This window comes from Peromyscus maniculatus, chromosome 11 (assembly GCF_049852395.1).
Source record: "Peromyscus maniculatus bairdii isolate BWxNUB_F1_BW_parent chromosome 11, HU_Pman_BW_mat_3.1, whole genome shotgun sequence".
Lineage (NCBI taxonomy): Eukaryota > Metazoa > Chordata > Mammalia > Rodentia > Cricetidae > Peromyscus > Peromyscus maniculatus.
Window position 1 is genome coordinate 92,135,941 of NC_134862.1, and position 23,677 is coordinate 92,159,617.

Here is a 23,677-nt window from a genome sequence, read left to right on the forward strand (position 1 = left end):
AAAAGCCAAAGTAGATCAGTCCTTCAAGTAGTATTTTTCCATATATCTCTGGCCATTCTTCAGGGTCATCTTCCCAAACTCCTCCCCCCTTTTCACGCGGCTTAACAATGTCACTATCCACCTCCATAATTACTACATGGCTGTCACTGTCCCTCTTGAAAGTGAACTCCAGGCCGATCCCTAGAACAATTCACGTTGAGAAGGAAAAATGGATTCTTGCTCAAGCTGTGAAGGCAGCAAGTCACTTAAATCGGATGCTAAAATTTGTAATAAAATAATTTCCAAAGCAGCAATCAGAATCGGCTATGTCCCCCCCCCCCCCCCCCCCCCCACACACACACACACTCCACACTCGACTTTGCGATGGAAACCTTCCATTTTCCGGCTGGCACAGACCAAGATGTAAATCTGAGCCAAACCAATGGGAAAGCGGAAGCTACCATCCACTTCCGGGTCACGTTCCGAGGCCTCCCCGGAGCTGGAGAGGCTCCGCCGCTTTCCCATAGGCAAGCACGAGGTGGGGGCGCGGCTGCTCCTGCACGCTCCCCGACTGCCCGCCGGGCTGGTTCTGCGCAGGCTCACAGGAAGCGCCGGCTAACTCTTGCTTCCGGCGAGGGTTTTCTCTGGCGTCCGCGGCGTGGGGACCCGCCAACTCTGCGGCCGGGCTGTAGCCACCCGTGGGGTCGGTGCGCCCTTCGCTCCCAGGGCAATTGGAAGAGGTACATGAGCATCCTGCCTCTCCCTTCTGCTATTTCCTCCTGACTTTCTGCAATCTTGGGTTCTGGGAACCTGAGTTTCGGGGACTGTGAAGTTTTGGTTACCGTGGCAACCGCCACCACGCCAGTCTGAGTCTTGGAGAACCTCAGAAGGATTTGCGTTCCTTACCATACGTGGTGGGTCGATTTCACATTCAGGCGTTATTTCAAGCTTTTGCGGCGAACGGTTGAGTTTGCTTTTTTAAAAGGCTTAATCTGGATTGAAGGCTGAGGAGCAAAATTTGAGGCAGCTCTTGGGAGACGGCCCAGCAGGTAATAGCCACTACCGTCAAGCCAAGTGAGTTCGATCCATGGTGGAAGGACCCCTGTAAGCTGTCCGCTGACGTCCACACGGGCGCGGTGGCTCACCCCGAACAATAAACAAAACGTAGTATTAAAAAAAGAAATTGTTTGGCAGCAGGCACAGGCCCCAGGTTCCTTCTCCAGCACCGCAGAAAACAGACAGACAGACAAACGTCACACCAGTGCATTCATCCTGGACAAGTCTGACGGTGTCCGGAACTAGGGTGGTGATGTAGGAGGGAAGTTTGGTGGAATTCTAAATCGTAGTACCCGGAAGCTTCAATACTCGGTAGACACACAGAACAGGGGTCTTGAGCTTTTTGACAGGTAAATGCAAGCTCAGTGGCTCATGGCTACTTTGGTAGAGTCATTTATTTGCCACGGTCCCCTGCCCACCTCCTAGCCATTTTCGTCATACCAGCTAGTCGGTGTGCTTTGCATTTCCTAGACTCTTGTCTTCCGCTCCTTTTGGTCACATTACATACTTTGAGTCCTACAGTTTTCATTCCTGAGGTGGAAGAAAACAAGGTTGCTGCTGTGATTAAATTAGCTAATTTATAGGTTAAGTATGTAGTTAAGTCCCGGTAAATACTAGCTACTGCTATTATTGTACTTGTTATATTGTGTTGGTATGTATTCTTCGATTTCTTTCTGCAGCTTTAGGTTTTTACTTTGTAATCAGGATGTCTCATTTTTGTATGTACTTGATACATAGCTTTACAGTAGTCTTTATTTTTTATGGATTTTAAAAATGATTCTTATTTTACGTGTATGAGTGTTTGCTTGCATGTCATTGCACTACATATATGCCTGTTGAGAAGAAGGCCATTGGATGCCTTGGAACTAGGGTTCCAGAAGATCATGAACTGTTACACATGGGTGCTCTAGAAAGGCGGCAAGTGCTCTGCTGAGCCGTCTCTCTAGTCCCCAGTCATCGTCGTCGTCGTCTTTTTTTTAAGTGGAACTTTAGTTTGGGCTATTGAGGACTTGAACAGATTCAACTGTTACTTTAAAAGAACTATCAGATACAATGGGTTCTGCTGCTCAGGTGATATTTATTAGAAGAAAAGATGGCTACTTTTCTGTTCAGTTGCCTGTGGAATAGCATGTACTGAAGCTGACTGGTACTCTTCAGTTTTGACTAGATATGAGCGATTTCGGGGAAGAATTGACAAAGCTTGCTGTGGCAGAGAATGGCAAGAGAGAAACTTCTGTGTTCTCTAATCCAGGAATGCACTTCCCGTGGCTTCAGAATCGTGTAGAAACTGTAGGTAAGTGGACAGCGTCGAAGCCTTTCGCTCTAGTGCAAGGAAGTACTGAGATTGAAGACAGATACAAAATGAATAACCAAGCTAGTTAGTTCCCGCCCCCCGCCCCCCAGTTTATTTTAGTTGTTGTTGGGACAGGGTGCTGTTTATCCCTGGCTGGCCTGGGACTCACTGAATGTAGCTCAGGCTAGTTTTGAACACATGATTATTCCTTTGCCTCGACCTCCGAGTGTTGGGATTACAGGTGTGAACCATGATGTTTGATTATCTTGTTAAGATTAGATGGGAGGTTTCTCTTTTTCTTTCTTACAGCTGTAGACAAAAAGGAAGTTATAAGAAATCAGTTCTTTTTTTTCTTTTAGTTTTTTTTTTTTTGCATTTAAACTAATACAGAGTCTATATTATGATAGATATATATTTATTTTTAAATTTTTGGTCCTCTTTACTGAGCACTTGTATCTTTGGCATTGGCAAAATACTAAGGACTTACAGATGAAGAAAATGTGGTCTCTCACGGAGGAGCACATACATAGGAAATGTTAAGGAAATTTCTGTTGAATTCAATGGAAATAATGCCTTATAGAACTGATGTAATAGGTTTAAAAAGCGTTTTTCTTCATTTGTAATCTAATGTAGATGCAGACAAGGTTTTTCATGGGTTAACCTCTGTAAGACTGTAGAAAGAAGCCAGGATCTGTGTGCTGCATGTGTCAGACTTGAAATACACTTACTATAGAAAGAAGCCAGGGTCTGTGTGCTGCATGTGTCAGACTTTAAATACACTTACTATAGAAAGAGGCCAGGATCTGTGTGCTGCATGTGTCAGACTTGAAATACACTTACTATAGAAAGAGGCTGTGTGCTGCATGTGTCAGACTTGAAATACACTTACTATAGAAAGAAGCCAGGGTCTGTGTGCTGCATGTGTCAGACTTTAAATACACTTACTATAGAAAGAGGCCAGGATCTGTGTGCTGCATGTGTCAGACTTGAAATACACTTACTATAGAAAGAGGCTGTGTGCTGCATGTGTCAGACTTGAAATACACTTACTATAGAAAGAGGCCAGGATCTGTGTGCTGCATGTGTCAGACTTTAAACACTTACACCAGCACTTTTCCTACTGCTCTTGATGCTTTTCTTGGCTCCTGGATTTAGCTCCATTTAAAAAGAAAAATTCATTTGATTTTATATTTCCCTGTAAGTTAGTCCTCAGTAAATGTGTGCACTGGCATTTTTCATGTGAGGACACTGAAATTGCAAAGAAATTAAACTCTTAAGTAATGATATAAGGAAGCAAATCAGTTCTGTCTGATCTCAAATCCTATACTTACTTTTTTTTTTAGTTTTTCAAGACAGGGTTTCTCTGTGTAGCTTTGTGCCTTTCCTGGAACTCGCTTGGTAGCCCAGGCTGGCCTCGAACTCACAAAGATCCACCTGGCTCTGCCTCCCGAGTGCTGGGATTAAAGGCGTGCACCACCACTGGCTCAAATCCTATACTTTTAACCATAAAGAGGTAGGTGGAGATTGGCCTGAGAGCAGTCTCCCATTAGGTGAATTATTTGAACAGATTACTTGCCAGTTTTGTGGGCTGGTTGCCTGGAGTTGTTGTGATATAAGCAGCTTGTGTAGTTCTTACTAAATGCAGGCTGAGGCACAGCAGTCTCCATTTCTTCCTTTTGTTTCTGTCATCTCCCTTTCTAATTAGCTTTCAGATAATTCCAGTACTGCTAGTTTCAGGCCCATGTGAGTATCAAGGCTGAGGATCCTGGGTGTTTGGAGTACGCATTAGATGGTCTGAGAAGTCCCTGGCCTGTGCTGTTGTCTTCTTCCCCCTCCAGCCCTCCTCAGGACAGGGTCTTGCTCATCAGCCTTGACTAGCCTGGACCTTGCTGCACAGACCAGGTTGGCCTCAAACTCACAGCAATCCTCCTGCCTTTGTCTCCCGATTGCTGGAGTGGTAGATGTGCACCACCATGCCCCGCTGAGGGGCTGCGGTCCTTATCATGTTTGTAACTTACGTGACCCTATGAATATGAATATGATCTGTGTGCTGTCTTGCAGTACTTATTAAACTGTCTTGACAGTTTTAAGGTGTCATATAAATTGTTTTGTAAGTTAATAGTTGCAAGTGAAAAACTTTCACCCTGTGATGGATTTTTAAAATGGAGTTATGTTACTTTTAAAATAATCAGGTAGAATCTAAGCATACAGAAAATTTTAAATGATAACAGATAGTAAAAAGCGGTGGTGGTGCACACCTTTAATCCCAGCACTCGGGAGGCAGAGCCAAGTGGATCTCTGTGAGTTCAAGGCCAGCCTGGGCTACAGAGTGAGTGAGTTCCAGGAAAGGCACCAAAGCTACACAGACAGACCCTGTCTCAAAAAAAAAAAAACAAACAAACAAACAAAAAAAAAGCTTTTAATAGATGGAAGTTTTAGAATACTGCTTTTTTGGAGACAGTATATATCACTACATATATATACTCTTAATGTCTCATATATTGTATTAGGAGTTTTATTTTTGCCTTGAGACATTGTAACTATTGGTTGTATACAATTGATCAAAATAACATAAAAGCTTTGTTGAGAGATTGTTCAGACTTAACAGAGTAAATTTTAATTTGTATTTTATCTCAATAAAATAGACAAGGGTATCACTTTTTCCTCAATTGCATTATAAATCCATGGGTAATTGTTCTGTATTTATCTCCCTTCCCCTGGCATGATCACTTGAGTTTTGAGGCAGAGTCTTGCTGTAGCACAGGGAGACTCAGTTTTCTAGCCACAGTGGAATTACAGGTGTGCTCCACAGTTTGACTGTTCTCTATTTTTCTCCCCTATGGAGGAAAGATTTAACATCAATTCTGTTGTTTGTTTCACAGAATTATTAAAACAAAAAACAAAACATAGTAAGGGAGAGTCAGGAGGACGGAGAGATGCACAGGAGGTGGAAGGGAGGGACATTGAGTTTGAGACGGTGTAGGGAAAAGGGGCTTCTGGGACATCAGCGGAGAAGGAAGGGCAGCTGGGTGATTCCTCTGCCTCTCTGAGCTAGCAGGCTTTCACCCCAGCATCTGGCTCCCGAGTCTTTATTGGTAAAATTGAACAATTGAGATTTTGTTAAAACAGCACCTCCTTTTTGGGAGGCAGAGGCTATCAGATCTCCAAGTTCCAGGAAAAAAAAGTTAGCAGTATCTCTTTGGTTTTGACGAGACAGATTTTGGAAATCATCTGACTTGCAAGGGGCAATGTGAAGAGGCATTCACTTGTAAGCCTCGTCTTTGCCTGCAAGTATTATGTGCATTTTGACTGTAGGCCTTGAGCACGGGCATAGTTCTCTAGAAGATCAGTTTTAGGTGACACAGATACACACATTGACCTTGTGCTCTTTCCGATTGTTATGGGCATGCTGGGATCACATCCAGAGCCTCGCAGGTGGCTTGTAATGCCACTGAGCTGCAGCCTCTGTCCTGGCTGTTTACATTTAAGAAAATTTTACTGTGTTAAATTTATTTTGGCTTCTATGTATATGAGTCTTTATGTATGTGTGTGTACTATGTATGTGGTACCCACAGAGGCCAAAAGAGAGTGTTGGATTCCCTGGAGTTATTGACACAGATGTGTGTTGCCATGTGGCTGTGGGAACCAAACCTGGTCTTCTGCAAGAGCAGCAAGTACCGTCTTTGCCATTGAGCCATCTTTCCAGTCCCTAAGATTTTTATTTCTTATTATGTGTATATGTATGTTTGTCTTTCGGTTTGTGCGTGTGAGTGCAGTGCCCATGGAGGCCAGAAGAGGGTGTCAGATTCCCTGATCTGGATGTTAGTTACAGGTGACTGTGAGCTGCCTGGGTGCTGGGAACTGAATTCTCAGGGCCTCTTTAAGAGCAGCACGTGATGTTGACCTCCGAGCCGTCTCTCCAGGACCTGCCCAGATTGTTTGAAAAGTATCTTCTCGTGGTTCCTGTTGGTCTCTGTACTTGCTTACATAAGGGGGTCTAGCTGGAAGACTAGGCGGGAACCAGGGATGATTGTGCACACCTGCAACTCCAGTGTTTGGGAGACCAGGCAGAAAGAGTCCCAGGTTGTACTGGCTACATAGTGAGCTTGAGGTCAGCCTGGGCCATGTGAGTCCCAGGAAACCAGGAACGAAACAGAAAGAAAGAAAGAAAGAAACAAACAAACAAACAAGACTGCTGGCCAAACAGGACCGGTAGAAGGGAGAAGGAGCTACCAGTCTAACTTGTCTCTTCTGTAATATAATAGTGTAACTAAGCCCATGGACTGTCACCCCGAGAGTGTCAGTACTTCACAGACCTAGCTGATGCTAATGTTTACAACTGTGTGGATCTTGATTCATTTACTATTACCGAATTACTGAAACTTGATCCTTAAACAAAAAAGGTTCACTTGGAGTTTTCTGAACATTAGTGGGTAATAAGACCATATTTCCCTAGGACAGCATTGGTGACTTTTATCCATTGTAAATACTGGGGCCTGTTCCTTTAGAAGGTTCTCTCCAAGTTATTTAGTAAAGGAACAATCAGTTTTAAAAGATACAGGGAGCCTGGTAGGACAAGGCTATCTACTATATTTATTGAGGCAGAATTCCCTTATGTAGTGCAGTCTTGGGACTCACAGTCCTGCCTCATTCTCTTTAGTGCTCAGATTACAGTGCCCTTGTGTCCAGCTTGGTTTTCAGATTCTCCTTTGAGTTTCTACGTAAGCTCATTTCAAGAGTATGGAAAGACCGAATGTATAGCACAGTGGCTCCTTGCGTAAGATCCACCCAGGACTACTTGTCAACATTCCATCATGGGTCAGGAGACCACTAAAACTAACATTATATGGCAGAGTTTAAGTTAGTAGGCTTGATACTGGGATAGGCTGGGTCATAGCACTTGCTGCCCTTGTTAAAACTTGTGTTTATTAAGGTTTTGAGTAGCTGAATTGGAGTCAGTGGAGTAATCCGTCTTCTGTCCATTGCTGCAGTGACTGGAGGGAAGAGGAAGAGGGATTTTACTCAGACGACAAGCGCGTGTTTAAGCTTTATCCACGAAGCCCTGCTGAAGCACCAGTGGCAGCGGGCTGCGGAGTACATGCACAGTTACCTACAGACCCTGGAGGATTCCGACACCTACAAGAGGCAGGCTGCCCCTGAGGTAGGCGCCCGCCGCGAGGCTGCTGGACGCAGCCGGTTGCTGGGAGTTCTGCGTCTAGCTCTGCCCACAGAGGCCTTTTGTTTCCCCTGCCTCTGCTTCCCGAGTCCTGGGGTGGTGGGTGTCCACCACCACGCCCGGCTCACTCCTTCCTTTCACTGTCAGGGTTCCATTGTATGGAATACCATTTCATACATCCACTCATCAGTGGATTCGCTCTACACTTCATGTATGTGTTTTTGCATGGTGCTTGCTTTAATTTCTCTTTGGTATATACTGAGGAGTAGAATTATAGGTTATATGATAACACTACCTTTAATCTCTTTAGGTTTTACCAGACTCCTTACCAAAAGGAGTTTCCCACTTTATATTTCTACCAGCAATATTAAATGTTCTAATTTTTTCACATCCTCATTGATAATTTCTATTTATTTATTTATTTATTTCTATTTATTTATTTATTTATTTATTATTTTTTTTTTATCTATTTATCTATTTATTTATTTATGTGGCAGTCTTGATCTGGATACTGTGCTGGCCTCCGACTCAGGTTTACAGCAGGCCTCTATCTAAACCTCCTGAGGCTGGGAGGCACGAGCAACCATGCCTTTTTTTTTTTTTTTTTTTTTTTTTTGATACTTCGAATTGTGAAGTAGAATTTGCTTGTGTTACGATTTGCATTTCCCTCTTGACTGATGATGGAGACGGGGCTTCTCGAAACCGTGGTTGGTTATGAGAACACTGGTGGCTTTCCATTTCCCTGGAGCACCCGCCACCGTCCTCCGATTGCTGTGGACGTCCTCGGGTTGAGCTCACCCTCTTCCTGGTCTGCCTGTCTGACCCCATTTCTTTACCTTGGGTTTTCTTCTCTAGCCTCACTGCCCTTGCTTTCAGTGGAGCAGGGGAGGCAAACGCTTTCCCTTTCATTTCCTTTTCTTGGAAGGGTCTTCTTCAGCCACTGCCACCCTCCTGAGGCCTCTTCCAGTGACTTCACTCGCATACCCATCCCTGTCCTTTGCCCAGCACTCCTGATGTCCTGGTGTATAAAAAGCCAGATGTGGAGATGCACACCTGATAGCCCCACAGGGGAAAGAGAGGCAGAGGCAACTTACTTTTAGAGACTCCTGATTTTATTCATCTACTTTCGGTTGAAAGAGAAATAGACATTTGCTCCCTGAGAAAAGAAGAGCTCAAGTTCTGTCACCAAAATGTGGCCTGAGGACATGTATTTCATTGCAATTTGTCTTTTCTGATAAATATTCTTCGATTGACAGCCTAAGTACATAGCACATACACTCTGTGGATGAAAGTTCATGGAGCGTGGACATGTCTGCTGTCTGCGCTTGGAGGGTTGAAGATGAGTTAGCCCTGTAGGAACCTGTTTTCTGATTTACCATTTCATACTGATTTTTAAGTTTACGCTGAATATGCATCTTAATGGTGCCTTCTCGAGAGCGCTGATTTAACAATGGCACTCTTATTCTTACCTAGGGTAGTGGTGTGAGTGAGAATGCCCCCATAGGCTTGGTTCCACTGGTGCCACTGTGTGGGGCATTAGGAGATCCAGCCTTGCTGGAGGAAGTCCGTGTCACTGGAGATGGGCTTTCAGAGCGTAGAGATCACTGCTTCATGCTTGCCCTTCAGGATGTGAGCTTGCTGCCGCCGTGGCTTTGTGCTCCATCGCAGACTAACCCTCTGGAACTGTGAGCCTGAATACACTCTTCTTCTAAGTGCCATGGTCATGGTGTTTTGTCACAGCAACAGAAACGTCACCAATACACTAGAATTTTGAGATGTAACGATGACCACCTACTTAAGAACGCAGGTTTGCCAGGGAAGGGTAGTCTGGCAGTGGTGGTCTCCATGGAGAGGAAGCATAAGGTGCTTTTAAATGTTATAAACAGGAAAAAACAAGCACAGTTTTGTAGGAAGAAACTGGATAAGGTAAGGATTTATTGTTTTGATACTAATTTCTGCTTTGATAGATCATTTGGAAGCTTGGAAGTGAAATTCTATTTTATCACCCCAGAAGCAATGTGGAGACTTTTAATAGCTTTGCCGACCGGATGAAAAATATTGGTGTCTTGAATTATTTAAAGGTGAGAATGTAGATTTTATATATTTTTAAAAATCATTTATTTATTTTATGAGCACTGATTGGTGTTTTGCCTGCATGTATGTCTGTGAGGCTGTCAGATCCTCTGGAATTGGAGTTACAGACAGTTGTGAGTTGCCATGTAGGTGCTGGGAATTGAACCTGGGTTCCCTGGAAGAGTAACCAATGTTCTTAACTGCTGAGCCATCTCTCCAGCCCCAGATTTTATATTTTTAATGTGTGTTTATTTTAATTGCCTGTATCAATGCTGAGATAGAAAATCATGGAAAATAGTTAAATCCCGTGGGTAAAGGAGACGGGAGAACACTACTGTGCGGACTGCTCATTTCTGGTTTCCAGCCACCTTCCATGTGATCAGATCGGAACCCTGTTGGTCTGTCTCTGGCTGTCAAACCCAGTCCTTCAGAGATTTGGCTGGTCCTCACTGTGGACACAGCCAGTCCTCACATGGTTGCTGAACTGACTTGAGCCAAGCTGGCATTTTTGGAAAAAAGCAAACTGTGAAACAAAGTAGGAACTTGAACTTGTTCAAATGCTGTAACGTTCCTGCTGTTTGGATAAATTCTCTCCGAATTCCTGTCTTTTAATAATAGTTTTTTTGCAAAAGGGACTGAGAGCATCCGACAGTATTACAGCCTCTTCTCTATTATATACTCCTAACTAAAAGAATACCATTCTTTAGTAATTTTATAAATAATCTGTTGTTAATTTTTTTCAAGACTATAAAGTTGTATAAGAACTTGGCCACAAGTTGAGTAAATATGAGAGAAACCACACAGCATGCAAAGCATAAAATGTGCATTTCTGGCTTTTGGTTTTGTTTTAACTTGTTCAATTTTCTAATTTTGTGTGTGTGTGTGTGTGTGTGTGTGTGTGTGTGTGTGTGTGTGTAAGTCTAAGTCTGGAGGTCTGATGTTGACACTGGGAGTCTTTCTTGATCATCCTCCACCTTATCTATTGAGGTAGGGTTTCTTGCTGACCCAGAGCTAACTGGTTCTGGCCGGCTAATCTGGAGAACCAGTTTGCTCTGGGATCCTGTATCCACCTCTTGTGCACCGGGGTGATAGGCAGGCTCCTATGCCTACCAATTTGTTCTGTGGATTCTGGGGATCCAAACTCTGGTCCTCACTCTTTCTCCGCATAGCTTATCCACTGAATCATCTTCCTAGCGCTCCCCCCAAACCCACACTTTTTATTGTTTTGAGGCGAAGCCTTGCTGTGTAGCCCAGGCTAGTTTCCAACTCACAGTCCTACTCAGCCTTCCTGGTGCTGGGATTCCAGCTGAGGCCACCACACCCAGCTCTATGGTGGTTGTTTTTGCCTTTCAGGGATCCTCTTTCCCTTTAAACTAAATCCATTCTTCAGCACTCCTTGGCAGGATGTTTTCTGAGCATATTTGACGTGTGTGAAGTTGTTAGTTAGGCTGTTGTCTACTGTAGGTCAAGCAGGTAAGGTTATGTCATTTATCTTGAGCAGCCTCTTCTGAAGGGTCATTGACAACAGGTGAAGTATGGAGTGAGCAGCTAGTTCAGGCTACAATGTGGCTTCTCTGCCCAGTTCTCTCACTGTGTTGCACTGTACTCTGATACTCTCAATTACATAGTGTTAGTTGTTTCACAGTGTCTTTCTTTGCTTGATTAAAAAATGTAAATGACAGAGTATAGACTATACCACTATCTGAGCTTTCATCTCTCTCTCTCTCTCTCTCTCTCTCTCTCTCTCTCTCTCTCTCTCTCTCTCTCTTGCTCGCTCGCTCGCAAGACAGGGTCTCTCTGTGTAGTCCTGGCTATTCTGGAACTCACTTTGGAGACCAGGCTGGCCTTGAACTCGCAGAGATCCGCCTGGCTCTGCCTCCTGAGTGCTGGGATTAAAGGCATGTGCCTCCACCGCTCAGCTGAGCTTTCACTTTTATTTGAAGGTTCTACTGCATAGTTTTCAGGACTAGGCCAGTGTATGTTACACCTTTCCTGGGGTTTCTGACTAATAGTTCTGACTTTAGCAACAGTGGGTTCTTCTTTTTGGTGCAGATCTCCTTACAACATGCATTGTATCTTTTACATCACGGAATGCTTGAGGATGCAAATAGAAATCTCAGCGATGCAGAGACATGGAGATATGGGGAAAAGTCGTCCTCTCAGGAAGTGTTGATCAACCTTGTTCAGGCCTACAAAGGGCTTTTACAGTACTACACTTGGTCCAAAAAGAAGATGGAGCTGTCAGAGCTTGGTGAGTGGCCATAGTCAGCTTTCTTTTGGTGAAGGGACGGCAGGGCAGCGTGGCTTACACAGACCACTGAGCTCATCCAGATGGGATGGAAGACACATTGCTCTTGGGAGGCTGAGGCTATCTTGAGTTTGAGGTTAGGGTGGGTTGTATTACATGATCCTGTCTCAAAAATTCAAGCAAGCACTGGGCTTGTATGGGCAGAAATGCTTTTATTTTTATTTTTATTTGTTTGTTTTGTTTTCTTCATTAAAGACACTTAAGGTTAAAGATCTTCTGAAAGCTCCTCTCATTATTCTCCCCTAAATCTACTGCAGAATAAACCATCAACTGCATGCAGAAAGAAAAGTACAATGTTATCTATCCAAAGGAGTGGTAAATACCAGTCCAAATAGTCATGAAATAACTTGCTCATTTTAGTACCACATGTAAGAAGAAATGTAAATAACAACTTTAAGCCAGTAAACGGTTTCCATTTGCTTACCTCATTTTTTTTTTTTTTTAATTGAGACAGGGTTTCTCTGTGTAGTTTTGGTGCCTGTCCTAGATCTCACTCTGTAGACCAGGCTGGCCTTGAACTAACAGAGATCCGCCTGGCTCTGCCTCCCCAGTGCTGGCATTAAAGGCATGTGCAACCACTGCCTGGCTTTGGTCTCATTTCTAAGCACAGACTGAAACTAACTCACCCAGCTACTGGGAAAAGAATCAGTGTGCCTTTTTACTTTGAAGTATCATTTTGTGCTTCTGTTAGCTGTAACTTTTGAAAGACTAACTCTGCTTCAAACCTTTTATGAAATTCAACACATACAGTATAGAATGAACACATGTACAGTTCCCATCCCTGTAACCACCACACAGATAAGGGAACTTGTCATTGCTCTCACCTTAACCTGTTAGCTGTGCCCATGTGTCTTCTTAATGCTTCCTCTCTCAACTAGTAATCACTTCTGAGCTGGCTAGTTAATGTCAACTTGATAGATAGAATCACTAACACATCCTAGCAAGAAAGGCGCAGTAGCCAGGCTGCCGTTGCTTTTGTTCATGACTTCAACGCGTCCCTCACTCAACTATTAAGTATGTCTTTCTAAGCTTTCAATTGTTCCCCAAGATTTTCTGCCTCAAAGTCATTAACAAAAACATCTTAACCTAACCTTACTAACAATTCTGCATGTCTAAATTCTTCCTAAGGTGGGGGTTGAATCATTAATCTGCTTCAGCAGCAATGCTTGGAAAATGTCAGTCACTGTTATTATACCAGTGACAGTGCCCAGTGAGGGGCCGGAGACCCCCGAGAGTTTTCATGCAACCCATAGATGAGGAGGGAGGTGGTGACCACGAGGTGGTGACCACGAGGGCAGTAAGCAGAGCTGTGCTTAATGACAGCATGAGGTCAGTCAGCTATTTCTCTTAGACTTCTCACAGATCAGGGCCTTCCAGCCATAACCGTTCACGTAGACGGTAGTTTTTATAATTGCCAGAAAAACAGTTACTAATTACTTTTCATATTTTAGAGTTCTGTCCAATTATCTTAATTAATCTTCCAATTCTCTGTTTTTTAGTTACATGAAGTCATTATTTAAAGCTTTTTTTAAAGCTATGATGTACATTGAAACCATGAACACATTTTCCAACATAAAGATTAAAAGAACTTTGGCTAGCCTAACACCTGGGATTAGATCATTTTCCTTAATCTTGAACCTGAACCGAAGTCTATTCGACTCCTCAAGGAAAGCTCCTAAGTCCTAGCTGTGAGACACTTCCTTGTTCCTGTGTTCTGTCTTTCTGCAGCCCCTACTTTTCAGGGGCAGGGGCAACACTCTATCTTACCTTCACCTATATTAACTTTCCCACTAACCTAACCTCTATCATAATCTTACTATATGTGTTAGAAATCCTTAATCATCAAAATCCTATTTAAACTAACACTATTATTGTATAAAATCATTACTTCAATTAAACAGTTCATCTTAAGAGGAAACCATCTTCATAATAATCCACAGGTGAAAATGCCCAATAAAACGGGATATTTCCACGAGATAATCACACTACATTAGAGGCAGTGGGGATCTCCCCACACCCATCCACATCATGCCATATACCAGAGAACATTTAAACAAACATTTAAAAGGCATCACAGTAGCAAGAGACGTTCTGTAGCTGAAGCCCTGGGGGCCTTGCCTATCTGGGATTCACCCATCAGTGCCTTGCATTCTGGTGAACCAAACTCCTGAAGCTCAGTTGCCACATGCTGCTTTGCTCCTCTGACATGGGCACCGGCAGAATTGGTTGTAGACTTCAGATCTACAAGGATGTCTACTGTAAGAGTCTATTACTGTTTTAGTCCTTATATTTAGATGTTTAATCCATTTTGAGTTACTTTTTTGTACATAAGATGGGTAACAATCCACCCTGTTGTTTTGCATGTGGCTGTCCAGTTGTTTGATTGTATTTTTTGAAAACTCTTCCTTTTAGTCAGGAGATGATGATGGTGCACACCTGTAATCCCAGGACTTGGGAGGCAGAGGCAGGAGGGTCTCTGTGAGTTCGAGGCCAGCATGGTCTACAGATCGAGTTCTAGGATAGCTAGAGCTGTTTCACAGAGAAACCCTGTCTTGGGGGGGGGGGCAGCGCGGAGGGGAGCGTTCCTTTTTTAAATTTGTCTTGTCAGCTGTACTGAAAATCAGTTGCTCATAATCACAAAGGTTTATTTTGGGGCTCTGATTTCTCTGGTGAGTGATCTATGTATGTTAATCCTTATGTCTGTAGCATACAGTTTTGATTACTGTACATTGTAATAAGTTTGGAAATGATAGTATGCATCTTCCAACCTTGCTCTTTTTAAAGATTGTTTAGACTTTGCTCAGCCCCTTGTATTGTCATGAACTGTGAAATCATTCATATCAGCTTGTCAGCTTATGCAACAGCTGTTGTGATTTTGATAGGGATTATAGGATTATGGATGAACTTTAGCAGTAGTTTTTTACTTTGTAAACATGAGGCAACTTTACATTCAAATTTATTAAACAATATTACTTTTCAGAGTATAATTTTTCATATCTTTATAAATTTATTCCTAAGTATTACCTTTGTTGCTCTTTGAGTGTGTATATGTGTGCATATGAGTGTGTACTTGTCATTGGGAATGTGGAGATAAGAGGTCAATCAACCTTGATTGTCATCCTCAGGAGCTGCTGTCCACTGTTTTTTGAGACAGGGTCTATGTAGCCCTGACTGTCTGGAACTCACCATGTAAACCAGGCTGGTTTTGGAACTCACAGAGATCCTTCTGCCTCTGCCTCCCAAGTGCTGGGATTTAAAGTGTACACCACTGTGCTCCATCACATAATCTATTTGTGTGTGTGTGTTAGTTTTATGTCCTGTGATCTTAAGGAATTGTTAATGCTTATAATATTTTTAAAAATGAAAGTCTGTGTGTATTGTTTGCATGTATGTCTGCACCACATACATTCCTGGTGCTTGCAGAGGCCAGAGGAGAGCATCAGATCCCCTGGGCCTAGATTTATAGATGGTTGTGAGCAACATGTGGGTGCTAGGAATCAAACCCTGGTCCTGTAAGAGCAATTAGTGTGTGTAACCACTGAGCCATCTCCACCCACCAGCTCTTAGGAGTTTTTCATGGATTTTTTAAGGCTTTCTGTGTACCAGGATCATGTCATCTGAATGGAGATAACTTTTCTTCCTTTCAGTCTAGAGTCATTGCGTTTCCTCGATTCATTACCCTGATGAAAACCTAGTGTAGTGAGCAGAAGTCATGACAAAGGATGCCTTGTCTTTTTCTCAGATTTCATCAAGCTTGTTAGCTATTTTTTAATTAAATTTAAGAAATTTTAAAAAGTTCAGATGGCGTGAGTCCCTCTATTCCTAGACTGGTGCCTGTTTTTATGACATAAAGCGTTATTGAGCTTTGTCATGTCTTTGCTACCTCTGTTGATCACTGTGCATTGGTTTGGTTTAGAGCGTGGATCTTCATGCTTACATTAGTTGATATTCAGCTGCTTAACTACCCTTGGGTGTGGTGTACAATGGCTTTTCTGAGGTGGCTAGACTCAGGGTTGCCAATACCCTGTGGGGGAGTTGGGCATTCCATAAGAGGTTAGTTCTCTTTATACTTGTTAGCGTTTACTACCGTCCACCTGGGCTGGAGCTTTGCTTATGGCTTCTCTAATAACTTTTTTTGGCTTCTCTAAATGAATGTATGACTCTCTTACGTTTGAGCAGATGAGGATGATTATGCTTATACGGCAAAAACCCAAAACATGCTCAGCCAGAGCTGCAAGACGTCTGCAAGTATCAGTGCACTGCTTAAAACTCCTGGGGTTTGGGATCCTTTTGTGAAGAGTTATGTGGAGGTAAGTCACTTTTCATAGGCCAGGGTGGCGATGTGCTTGTAGTCCCAGTGCTGAGAAGCTGAGACAGGATTGCTGCAGGCTTGAGCCCCAGGTTAGCCTGGGCTACATTTGTAGTAGAACCTTCTCAAGAACAAAAGTACAAGATTGTGTTAGTTTGATTTTTGTCATATGATCAGAAGGAAGCTAATAGAAGAAATGCTTAAAGTTTCTCTTTTTTGGTCTAAATAATTCCTGCTTACTAATATGCTATGTAAGTTAGTCTTGTTTAGTTTTACCCCTGGCTAACCTTTTAATGGTTTGAATGTGAAATGTCCTATAAAGACTAAGTTGCTTGAATGCTGGTGGTCCCTAACTTTGTGAGATTGTGGAACCTTTATGTGGTAGGGCCTGGCTGGAGGAAGTGGGACTCACGGAGGGGCCTGTTTCCATCCTCCCCTGGTCAGTATCATGTGATGAGTAGTTGCCACACGCTTTCACAGACTAAGCCTTCACCATGTCTTCTCTTTCTTGATGGATTCTGACCCTCTGAACTAACCCAACAGAGTCTCTCTGTATGGCCCTGGCTGTCCTAGAACTCGCTCTGTAGACCAGGCTAGCGTCAAACTCAAGAGGTCCGCCCTCCTCTGCCTTTGAGTGCTGGGATTAAAGGCGTGTGCCACCACCACCTGGCTAATTCCTTCCTTCTTTTAGTTGTTTCTGTGAAGTTTTTGGTGGCATTGATGAGAAAAATAAATATACCTGTCATGGCCAGATACCTCTGCCTAGTGATATAATTGTGACTGGCACATCTGCGTTTTTATTGTTGAACATAATGTAAAAACAGAATCATTGCCAAAGATTTGGTGCCATGTAGAAGGGAAGTGGGAAAAATCTGGACCAATCACATTATAAGGGGAGAGGGAAAAAGTGGCTTTTAGAAAGTTTTTATAGCTACCCCCGTATCTCAGAGTCCTTGCCGAAGAACCGGGGGCTTGGGCACTGCTTGGTGCTAAAGTGACCATTTTGCTATCAGAAGATAATCTAGTTCATCTGTGAATCGCTTCAAAAGTAGGAGATGTAATTATTTTGTACTCCTCAATGCTGAAGTTAAGAGGGTGTTAAGGCAGTTGAGTCACACTCTTGGTCATTAGTGTTCTCTACTTTGGGGACGTGGATATCTTGTTCTTACATTAGGGGTCTACATTTTCCAGTAACAAATTCAGGGAAAACATGAGACCACATGTAGCCCTCTGATCCTGTCTTGTGGAAGCTGTAGGAACGTTAGAAAAGCAGAGTGAGGGTTGCTCTTGTCTGCTCTGCGGTGTTTGTCACTTTCGCTGTTCTTAGCAGTGAGCTTGTAGCTTCTTTGTGGAGTTACTGCACAGAATTAACCTAAGACGTGCTTTGTTTCATACAGATGCTAGAATTCTACGGTGATCAAGACGGAGCCCGAGAGATACTCACCAATTATGCGTATGATGAAAAGTTCCCCTCAAACCCCAATGCCCACATCTACTTATACGAATTTCTCAAGAGAGAGAAGGCACCGAGAGCGAAACTGATAAGTGTTCTTAAGGTACAGGAACTTCCCGAGTGTTTGAAGAGAAAGGCATTCCTTACATCGCGGCACCTTTAGAAAATGGCGGCAGGCTGGTGGTGTAGCTCAGTGGTAGAGCGTTGGACTAGCGTATGCAAGGCCCTGGGTTTGATGCCCAGCACCAAAAGACAAAACAACAGTAAACAGCAGTGTATGAGTGGTGTACTGTGGTCAGCAGAGAACGCTGCTCCCTCTGGGCTTTAGGAGGGAGCTCCAGCTCCAGTTCCTGAGGAGAAAGTCTCTCACTCTGCTTGGAAAACGCTGCAGTGATATTTCTGAAAAATCACCTGTACTGAGATTTAGTTGACATACTTTACAGGCAATCGTTTTCATACTTGGTTGCACTTTAATGAGTATATGCATCCACAGAACCGCCATGATAATGAACCTCAAGAGTACTTCTGCAGGACTCAGGAGTCCTTGTCTAACCCCCTAAATACCAGCCCGCCCACATGCCCCTGTGCCAGGCAGCCATTGGTCGATTTATTTTAAACCTCTTCTGAAATTTTATATAAATGCAACCTTATAGTTTTTGCTTTTTTTTTTTTTGTCTGTCTTTCTCTTGCTTAGCGTATTTTTAGTTTTCTCCATGCTATGGTGTGACTAATGTATGCATGTGCACATATGTGTGCATGCATGGAGAGGTCAGAGCTGGTGGTGTGTCCTCCTGTTGCTCGCCACTTATTTTTCACAGTTGATGTTAGCCAGCAGGCACAGAAGTGAGCCCCCTTTGAGCAGGTCCTCGCTGGACCCAGCACTCCTCATTGGCTAAACTGGTTAGTCAGGGAGCTCCAGGGAGCCGCCCTCTGCTAAGTTTATAGGCATGCACTGCTTGACGTGTGAGTTCTGGGGATCTGAACTCAGCCTTATGCTTGCAGAGTAGGTACTTTATTGAGCATGGGCTTTAGTCATGACTCAAATCTCTTGATGGACGAGGAGACGCATGAGGCTCACACGCACGCTTGGTGGTGCTGGGGAGTGAACTCGGGGCACGCTCTCTCTCACTGAGCTACAGTACCAGGCCTTATTTTCATTCTTTCACTGTTAAGAGTCATGTGCCGAGACATATGTAAGTCTTTGTTCATTTTCTTGGGTAGCTAGCCACCTAAAAATGGGATCGCTAAGTAAGGAGAGTCCTTACTTACCATCTATGAAACTATGCTGTTGACACCACTACTGTCTGTGGATAAAGTTCAGTCTCGAGCTCCCCTGCCTCCGTCCTGAAGACTGGATCATGGCCACTGCAGTGCTGTATTGGGGTCTCATGTGACTTTGATTCGCTGTTCCCTGACTGATACTGAGCATCTTTTGGGGGCTGCTGACTATTTCCTTGTATTTATTTGTCAACAGTTTGTTTAGATATTTTGTGTATTTCTTGGTGGTGTTTTTATTACCAACTGGGGAGATTTTATGTAATTAGATGCAATTCCTTTGTTAGATATGGATTTGTAGGCCTTTTTTGCCTGTGGCTCTTTGCTTGCCTGTGTTTTGTTTTTAGTCTTCGTGGTGCTGGGATTGAACTGAGTTCCTTCACTGTTCTAAGCATCCACTGTACCACTGTGAGTGTGGTATGTCTTAGTTTGGGATACTATGACCATGGCAACTCTTATAAAGAAAACATCTAATTGGGGTGGCTTGCTGCCATTTCAGAGGTTTAGTCCCTTATCATCATGATGGGGAGCATGGTGGCATGCAGACAGACGTGGTGCTGTAGGAATAGTTGAGAGTCCTACATCTTGCAGACAATAAGAAGTCAACTGAAAGTCACACTGAGGAAAGCTTGAGGAAAAGAGACCTCAAAGCCCGCCCCCACAGTGACACACTTCCTCCAAGGCCACACCTCCTAATAGTGCCACTCCCTTTGGGGCCATTTTCTTTTAAACCACCACAGTATGTTTCTCTCTATGCCTCTCTGTATTATATATACATAATACTTTGTGTTCTGTTTCTTATCAGTATCTTTCAAAGATCAGAAATCTTAATGATGTCCAAATTTCACTTTCCTTTTATGGCTTAGTGCCTTTTATCTGAGAAATTTTTGGCCTTCCAAACTAATGATTCCCTTTTATGTTTCATTTTTCTAGATATGCTGAATGGTTTTATGCTAAAGGTCTATGATGGGTTATTTTTGTGTACTGTGAGGTGTAAGATTCAGGGTTATTTTTTCTCTGCTTGGCTGGTCTAGCACTACTTCTTGAAAAGGCTTGTCTTCTCCATTGAGAGCTTTAAGATCGCTTGGCCCTGATGATACATATTTAGCATGGTCACTGTACCTGAAGAAGTCTTGGAATCTCATGAAAATTATATTAATCTGCCCATTTTAAATTTTTTTCTGCATTTTCTGGGTCCTTTGACTTTTTATATACATTTAAAAATCAGTATGTTGCTATAGAAACAAAAGTCTTGGAGGGATTTTGAATCTGTAGATCAATTTTGAAAGAACTGGCACCATATATATATATGTATGTGTGTGTGTGTGTGTGTGTGTGTGTGTGTGTGTGTATAAAATAGAACAATAAGCACCTTTGTTACATGAGCTAAGAATGATACTTTACTTGCTCGGCCACACTGGCCTGGTCTTGAGGCAAAACAGGCAAGAAGCTTGCCCTGCTGGAACTGCTCCTCCAGAAGACTGCTGATTTGGCGTTCTTTTTCTTTTCATCATATTCCTTTTGGAGTTTCTTTGATCGTTTTTTGTTTAATATTTCTTTCTCCTCAGGAGTCAGCTTGGCCCCCTTCTTGTGGTCCAGGGGCAGCGCATAGTGAGACTCATACCACCGTCGGTGTGGTGTGCGGTCGATAAGCACAGCGCAGTTCTTCACCAGGGTCCTGGTGCAGACCAGCTCGTTATGGATGCATTGTAGACAACATCAATGATCCTTGTTTTGCAAGTACAACGCACAGAGCCCCAGGAAAAGTTCCCCACATCCAGTCTTAGGGCACGGTACTTCTTACTGCCTCTGTGAACTCGGACTGTGTGTATACCATGAGGGCCAATCTTAGTGCTGGCAGCAGGCTGTCCCAGCTCATCCTTCCGCCTCCTCGTGGTAGGGCTTTCTCCTACCCCTAGTCTTGCGGCAATGGTGCCCGTTGTCTCAAGAGATGCCCGTCACTTGGCACTGGCTGGAAAGAGGAAGCGCAAAACTTCATGGTCCGGTTTCTAAAACGCAGCCCTGCCTTCTTTTCCTTTCACTCTTTTTTGTTTAACTGCATGTGTGTGGGGCTGTGCACATGAGTGCAGATGCCCGAGGTGCCTGGAAGAGGGCACTGGTGAGTCACCTGATGTGGCAGCTGGGAACTGAACTCTGGTCCTCTGAAAGAGCAGCAAGCTCTTAACTGAGCCATTTCCCAGCCCCAAGAATTGACATGTAAATGAGGTTGAGGTTTCCAAGTGGAACATGGCATGTCTCTAGGTCTTCATTTTTTTTCTGAAATATTTTACTTTCTGGTATATTAGTTGGATAAATTGATTACAAAATAGTTCATGTTTGGAGTTATTATATAGTATTTGTAAATTTTCTTATCGTGATAAATATACATATCAAAACTTTTCACCTTAAGTAATAGTTAACATTAGAACTTAATTTCTTGCTGTCATCACCAGTTTCTGATGTTTTAATTATCATAGTTTCTGTACGCATTAGTCAGTAAGTTACTGTTACTGCCTCTCTGAAACCCTGGACATCTGTCTCCTCCGGTCTTAACGAATCTGCCGGGTCCAGATACCTCCTCTAGGGCAGAGTCACACAGCATTTGTCTTTCATGCGGTTCTAATTCCGTGGTCCCTCAGGTTGCAGTGGGTCGGAGCTGCCGTTCTTTGTGAGGCTGAGTGTTGACTGAGCCTACAGAACGCCTTTGGCTGGCCCCGTCACCTGCTGACAGACGCCGCGCTTGGGTCCTGTCTGACGGTGGTCAGGAGTGCCGTGGGGGAGATTGCTGTGGGCATGTTTGAGTGCTTGCTTTTAGTCATCTAGGTGTACACCTAGGGGTGACACTGCTGGATGAGATGCGGATTGTTTGCGGAACATTTGGAGGGATCACCAAACTGCTTCCCAGGGCAGCTGTGTCCCGGTTGTGTCCTGCTAGGACCAGAGGAGATGCAGGCCTTCCACATCCTTGCCAACTCTTTATCCCACCCCTTGCTTTCAGATGATAAGTTGTTCTAGTGTGTGTGAAATGATGTCTCACTGTAGTGTAGACTTGTGTTTCCCTAATGACTAGTCATGGTGGAGCATCTTTTCATGTGCTTATTGGCCATTTATTACCATCTGTGAGGAATGCCTATTTTGCCTTTCTAAGAACAGTTAGGCAGGGGTGTGTGTGTTGAGTGTAGGCATTCTCTCCCTCCCCTCCTGAACCTAGGCCCCCCAGCATGTTAAGCACATCTTTACCTACTGCGCTCCAGCCTTTCTTCAGCCTCCCAAATGCTGGGATGCAGAGGGACAGGCTTGAACACTTAGGTTTAAGAGAAAATAATTAGAGAGAAATGCTGTTTTTCCTTCTGAGAAACCAAGTATTGGGAGCTAAGAATATGGTCGATAGTCTAAGGTCTGTCGTAGCAAAATGAGGATCAGGGTCAAAGGTAAAGGGTCAAGTGCAAGTGAGGGGTGAAAGTGCAGAAAGGTCTGTAGGGGCCTGGTGGGAAGAGCGGTGTGTGTGTGTGTGTGTGTGTGTGTGTGTGTGTGTGTGTGTGTGTGTGTGTGTGTGTGTGTGTAGTCAGGAGGAGAGGGGGGAACAGCACACAAAGCAGACGCAGACAGACAGCACTTGAAGAACAGGCAGCTGAGAGCTTCTGAAACTCATCTGTTGACACCGGTAATTGATCTGGGTGGTAGTTACGTGAGTGTGCTTAACTTCCCGCGAACGTGTTGACTGCCACACTGCACTTGTTTGACATAACAGTACGCGTATTTCAGTGAAATTTTTAAGTGAATTGAGATATTCATAGATAAATCGTGAAAAAATGTGACTGTAGCAGCAAAGTTTTAATAACTTCTGTTATTGATGTGTCAGTATTTATTCTGACTTTGCTTAATTGACCATTTACAAAACCACCAAGAGAAACGGACAAAATTTGCTTTTTGCTTTGTTGGAAATAAAGTCAAAGTATCCCAGGAAACAGAAAGAATGAATGCCCTTTTTTCCCTTCTCATATATTACATCCAACACAGTTCCCCTCCCTTCTCCTCCCAGCCCCTCCCCACCCACATCACCTTCTTCCGGATGCACTCCTTTCCCTTCAGGAGAGGGCAGGCATGAATTCACTTTTAGATGAAATTGTTTTGTCTGTGTCCAGGTGTGTGTGCGTGTGTGTGTATGTGTGTATGTGTGTATATTGTGCCCAGATGTGTGTATATGTGTGTATGTGTGTATATATGTATATGTGTATATATTGTGTCCAGGTGTGTGTATGTGTGTCACCTGCTTGTCGTGGAGATCAGACGACAGCTTTTGGAGTCGGCCTCGCTCTACCTTCCGACCCCCAGGGTTCAAACGCAGGCTGCCAGGCACAGCGCAGCCGCACCTTTACCCACGGAGTCATCTTGTTGACTCAAACTCCTTGTTAATGTGTTTTCAAATGTGAGATAATGTTACTTCAAATCCTGTTTGTTCCAGTCATAAAATAGTTCTTTGTATTCTTAAAAAATAAAATCTTTAAATTTCTCCTTATTTTACAGAAGAACTGTTTAAAATATTCACATGCTTTTTAGTGTGTTTTGTTTGAGTATATTCTCTAAAATTACTCTCTGCCCTTTTGAGTTTTTGCCTTATGTAAATCTTCTGTGATATTTTCTGAGCAGCATGGTATGGTTTTCTATGTGAGTTCTTTGATTTTGTTCCCGAGACTTGGTGTCATGTAGTTAGAGACTGGCTCCAAACTCGTTCTGCAGCCTGCTCTGGGCCT

At 43.5% G+C, this 23,677-nt stretch overlaps 1 protein-coding gene and 1 pseudogene across 6 annotated transcripts in view; one reads left to right on the plus strand and one right to left on the minus strand.

Moving 5' to 3' along the window:
• The first annotated feature begins 479 nt into the window (after positions 1–479).
• The window catches only part of Taf1a (TATA-box binding protein associated factor, RNA polymerase I subunit A), a 30,372-nt gene continuing 7,174 nt past the window's right edge, over positions 480–23,677 (plus strand). The window contains exons 1-7 of one of the 6 annotated variants that reach the window (XM_006988610.4): positions 480–719; positions 2,194–2,329; positions 7,321–7,490; positions 9,473–9,586; positions 11,631–11,829; positions 16,066–16,196; positions 17,593–17,751. In XM_006988610.4, the coding sequence (XP_006988672.1) occupies positions 2,206–2,329; positions 7,321–7,490; positions 9,473–9,586; positions 11,631–11,829; positions 16,066–16,196; positions 17,593–17,751 (897 nt within the window). In that variant the 5' untranslated portion in view covers positions 480–719; positions 2,194–2,205. Of the gene's footprint in view, positions 1,054–2,193; positions 2,330–7,320; positions 7,491–9,472; positions 9,587–11,630; positions 11,830–16,065; positions 16,197–17,592; positions 17,752–23,677 lie in introns of all 6 variants that reach the window. The other 5 variants (XM_006988608.4, XM_076548137.1, XM_042258772.2 and 2 more) reach the window with 5 other exon arrangements.
• LOC107402667 (small ribosomal subunit protein eS8 pseudogene) lies at positions 17,792–21,718 on the minus strand (annotated as a pseudogene).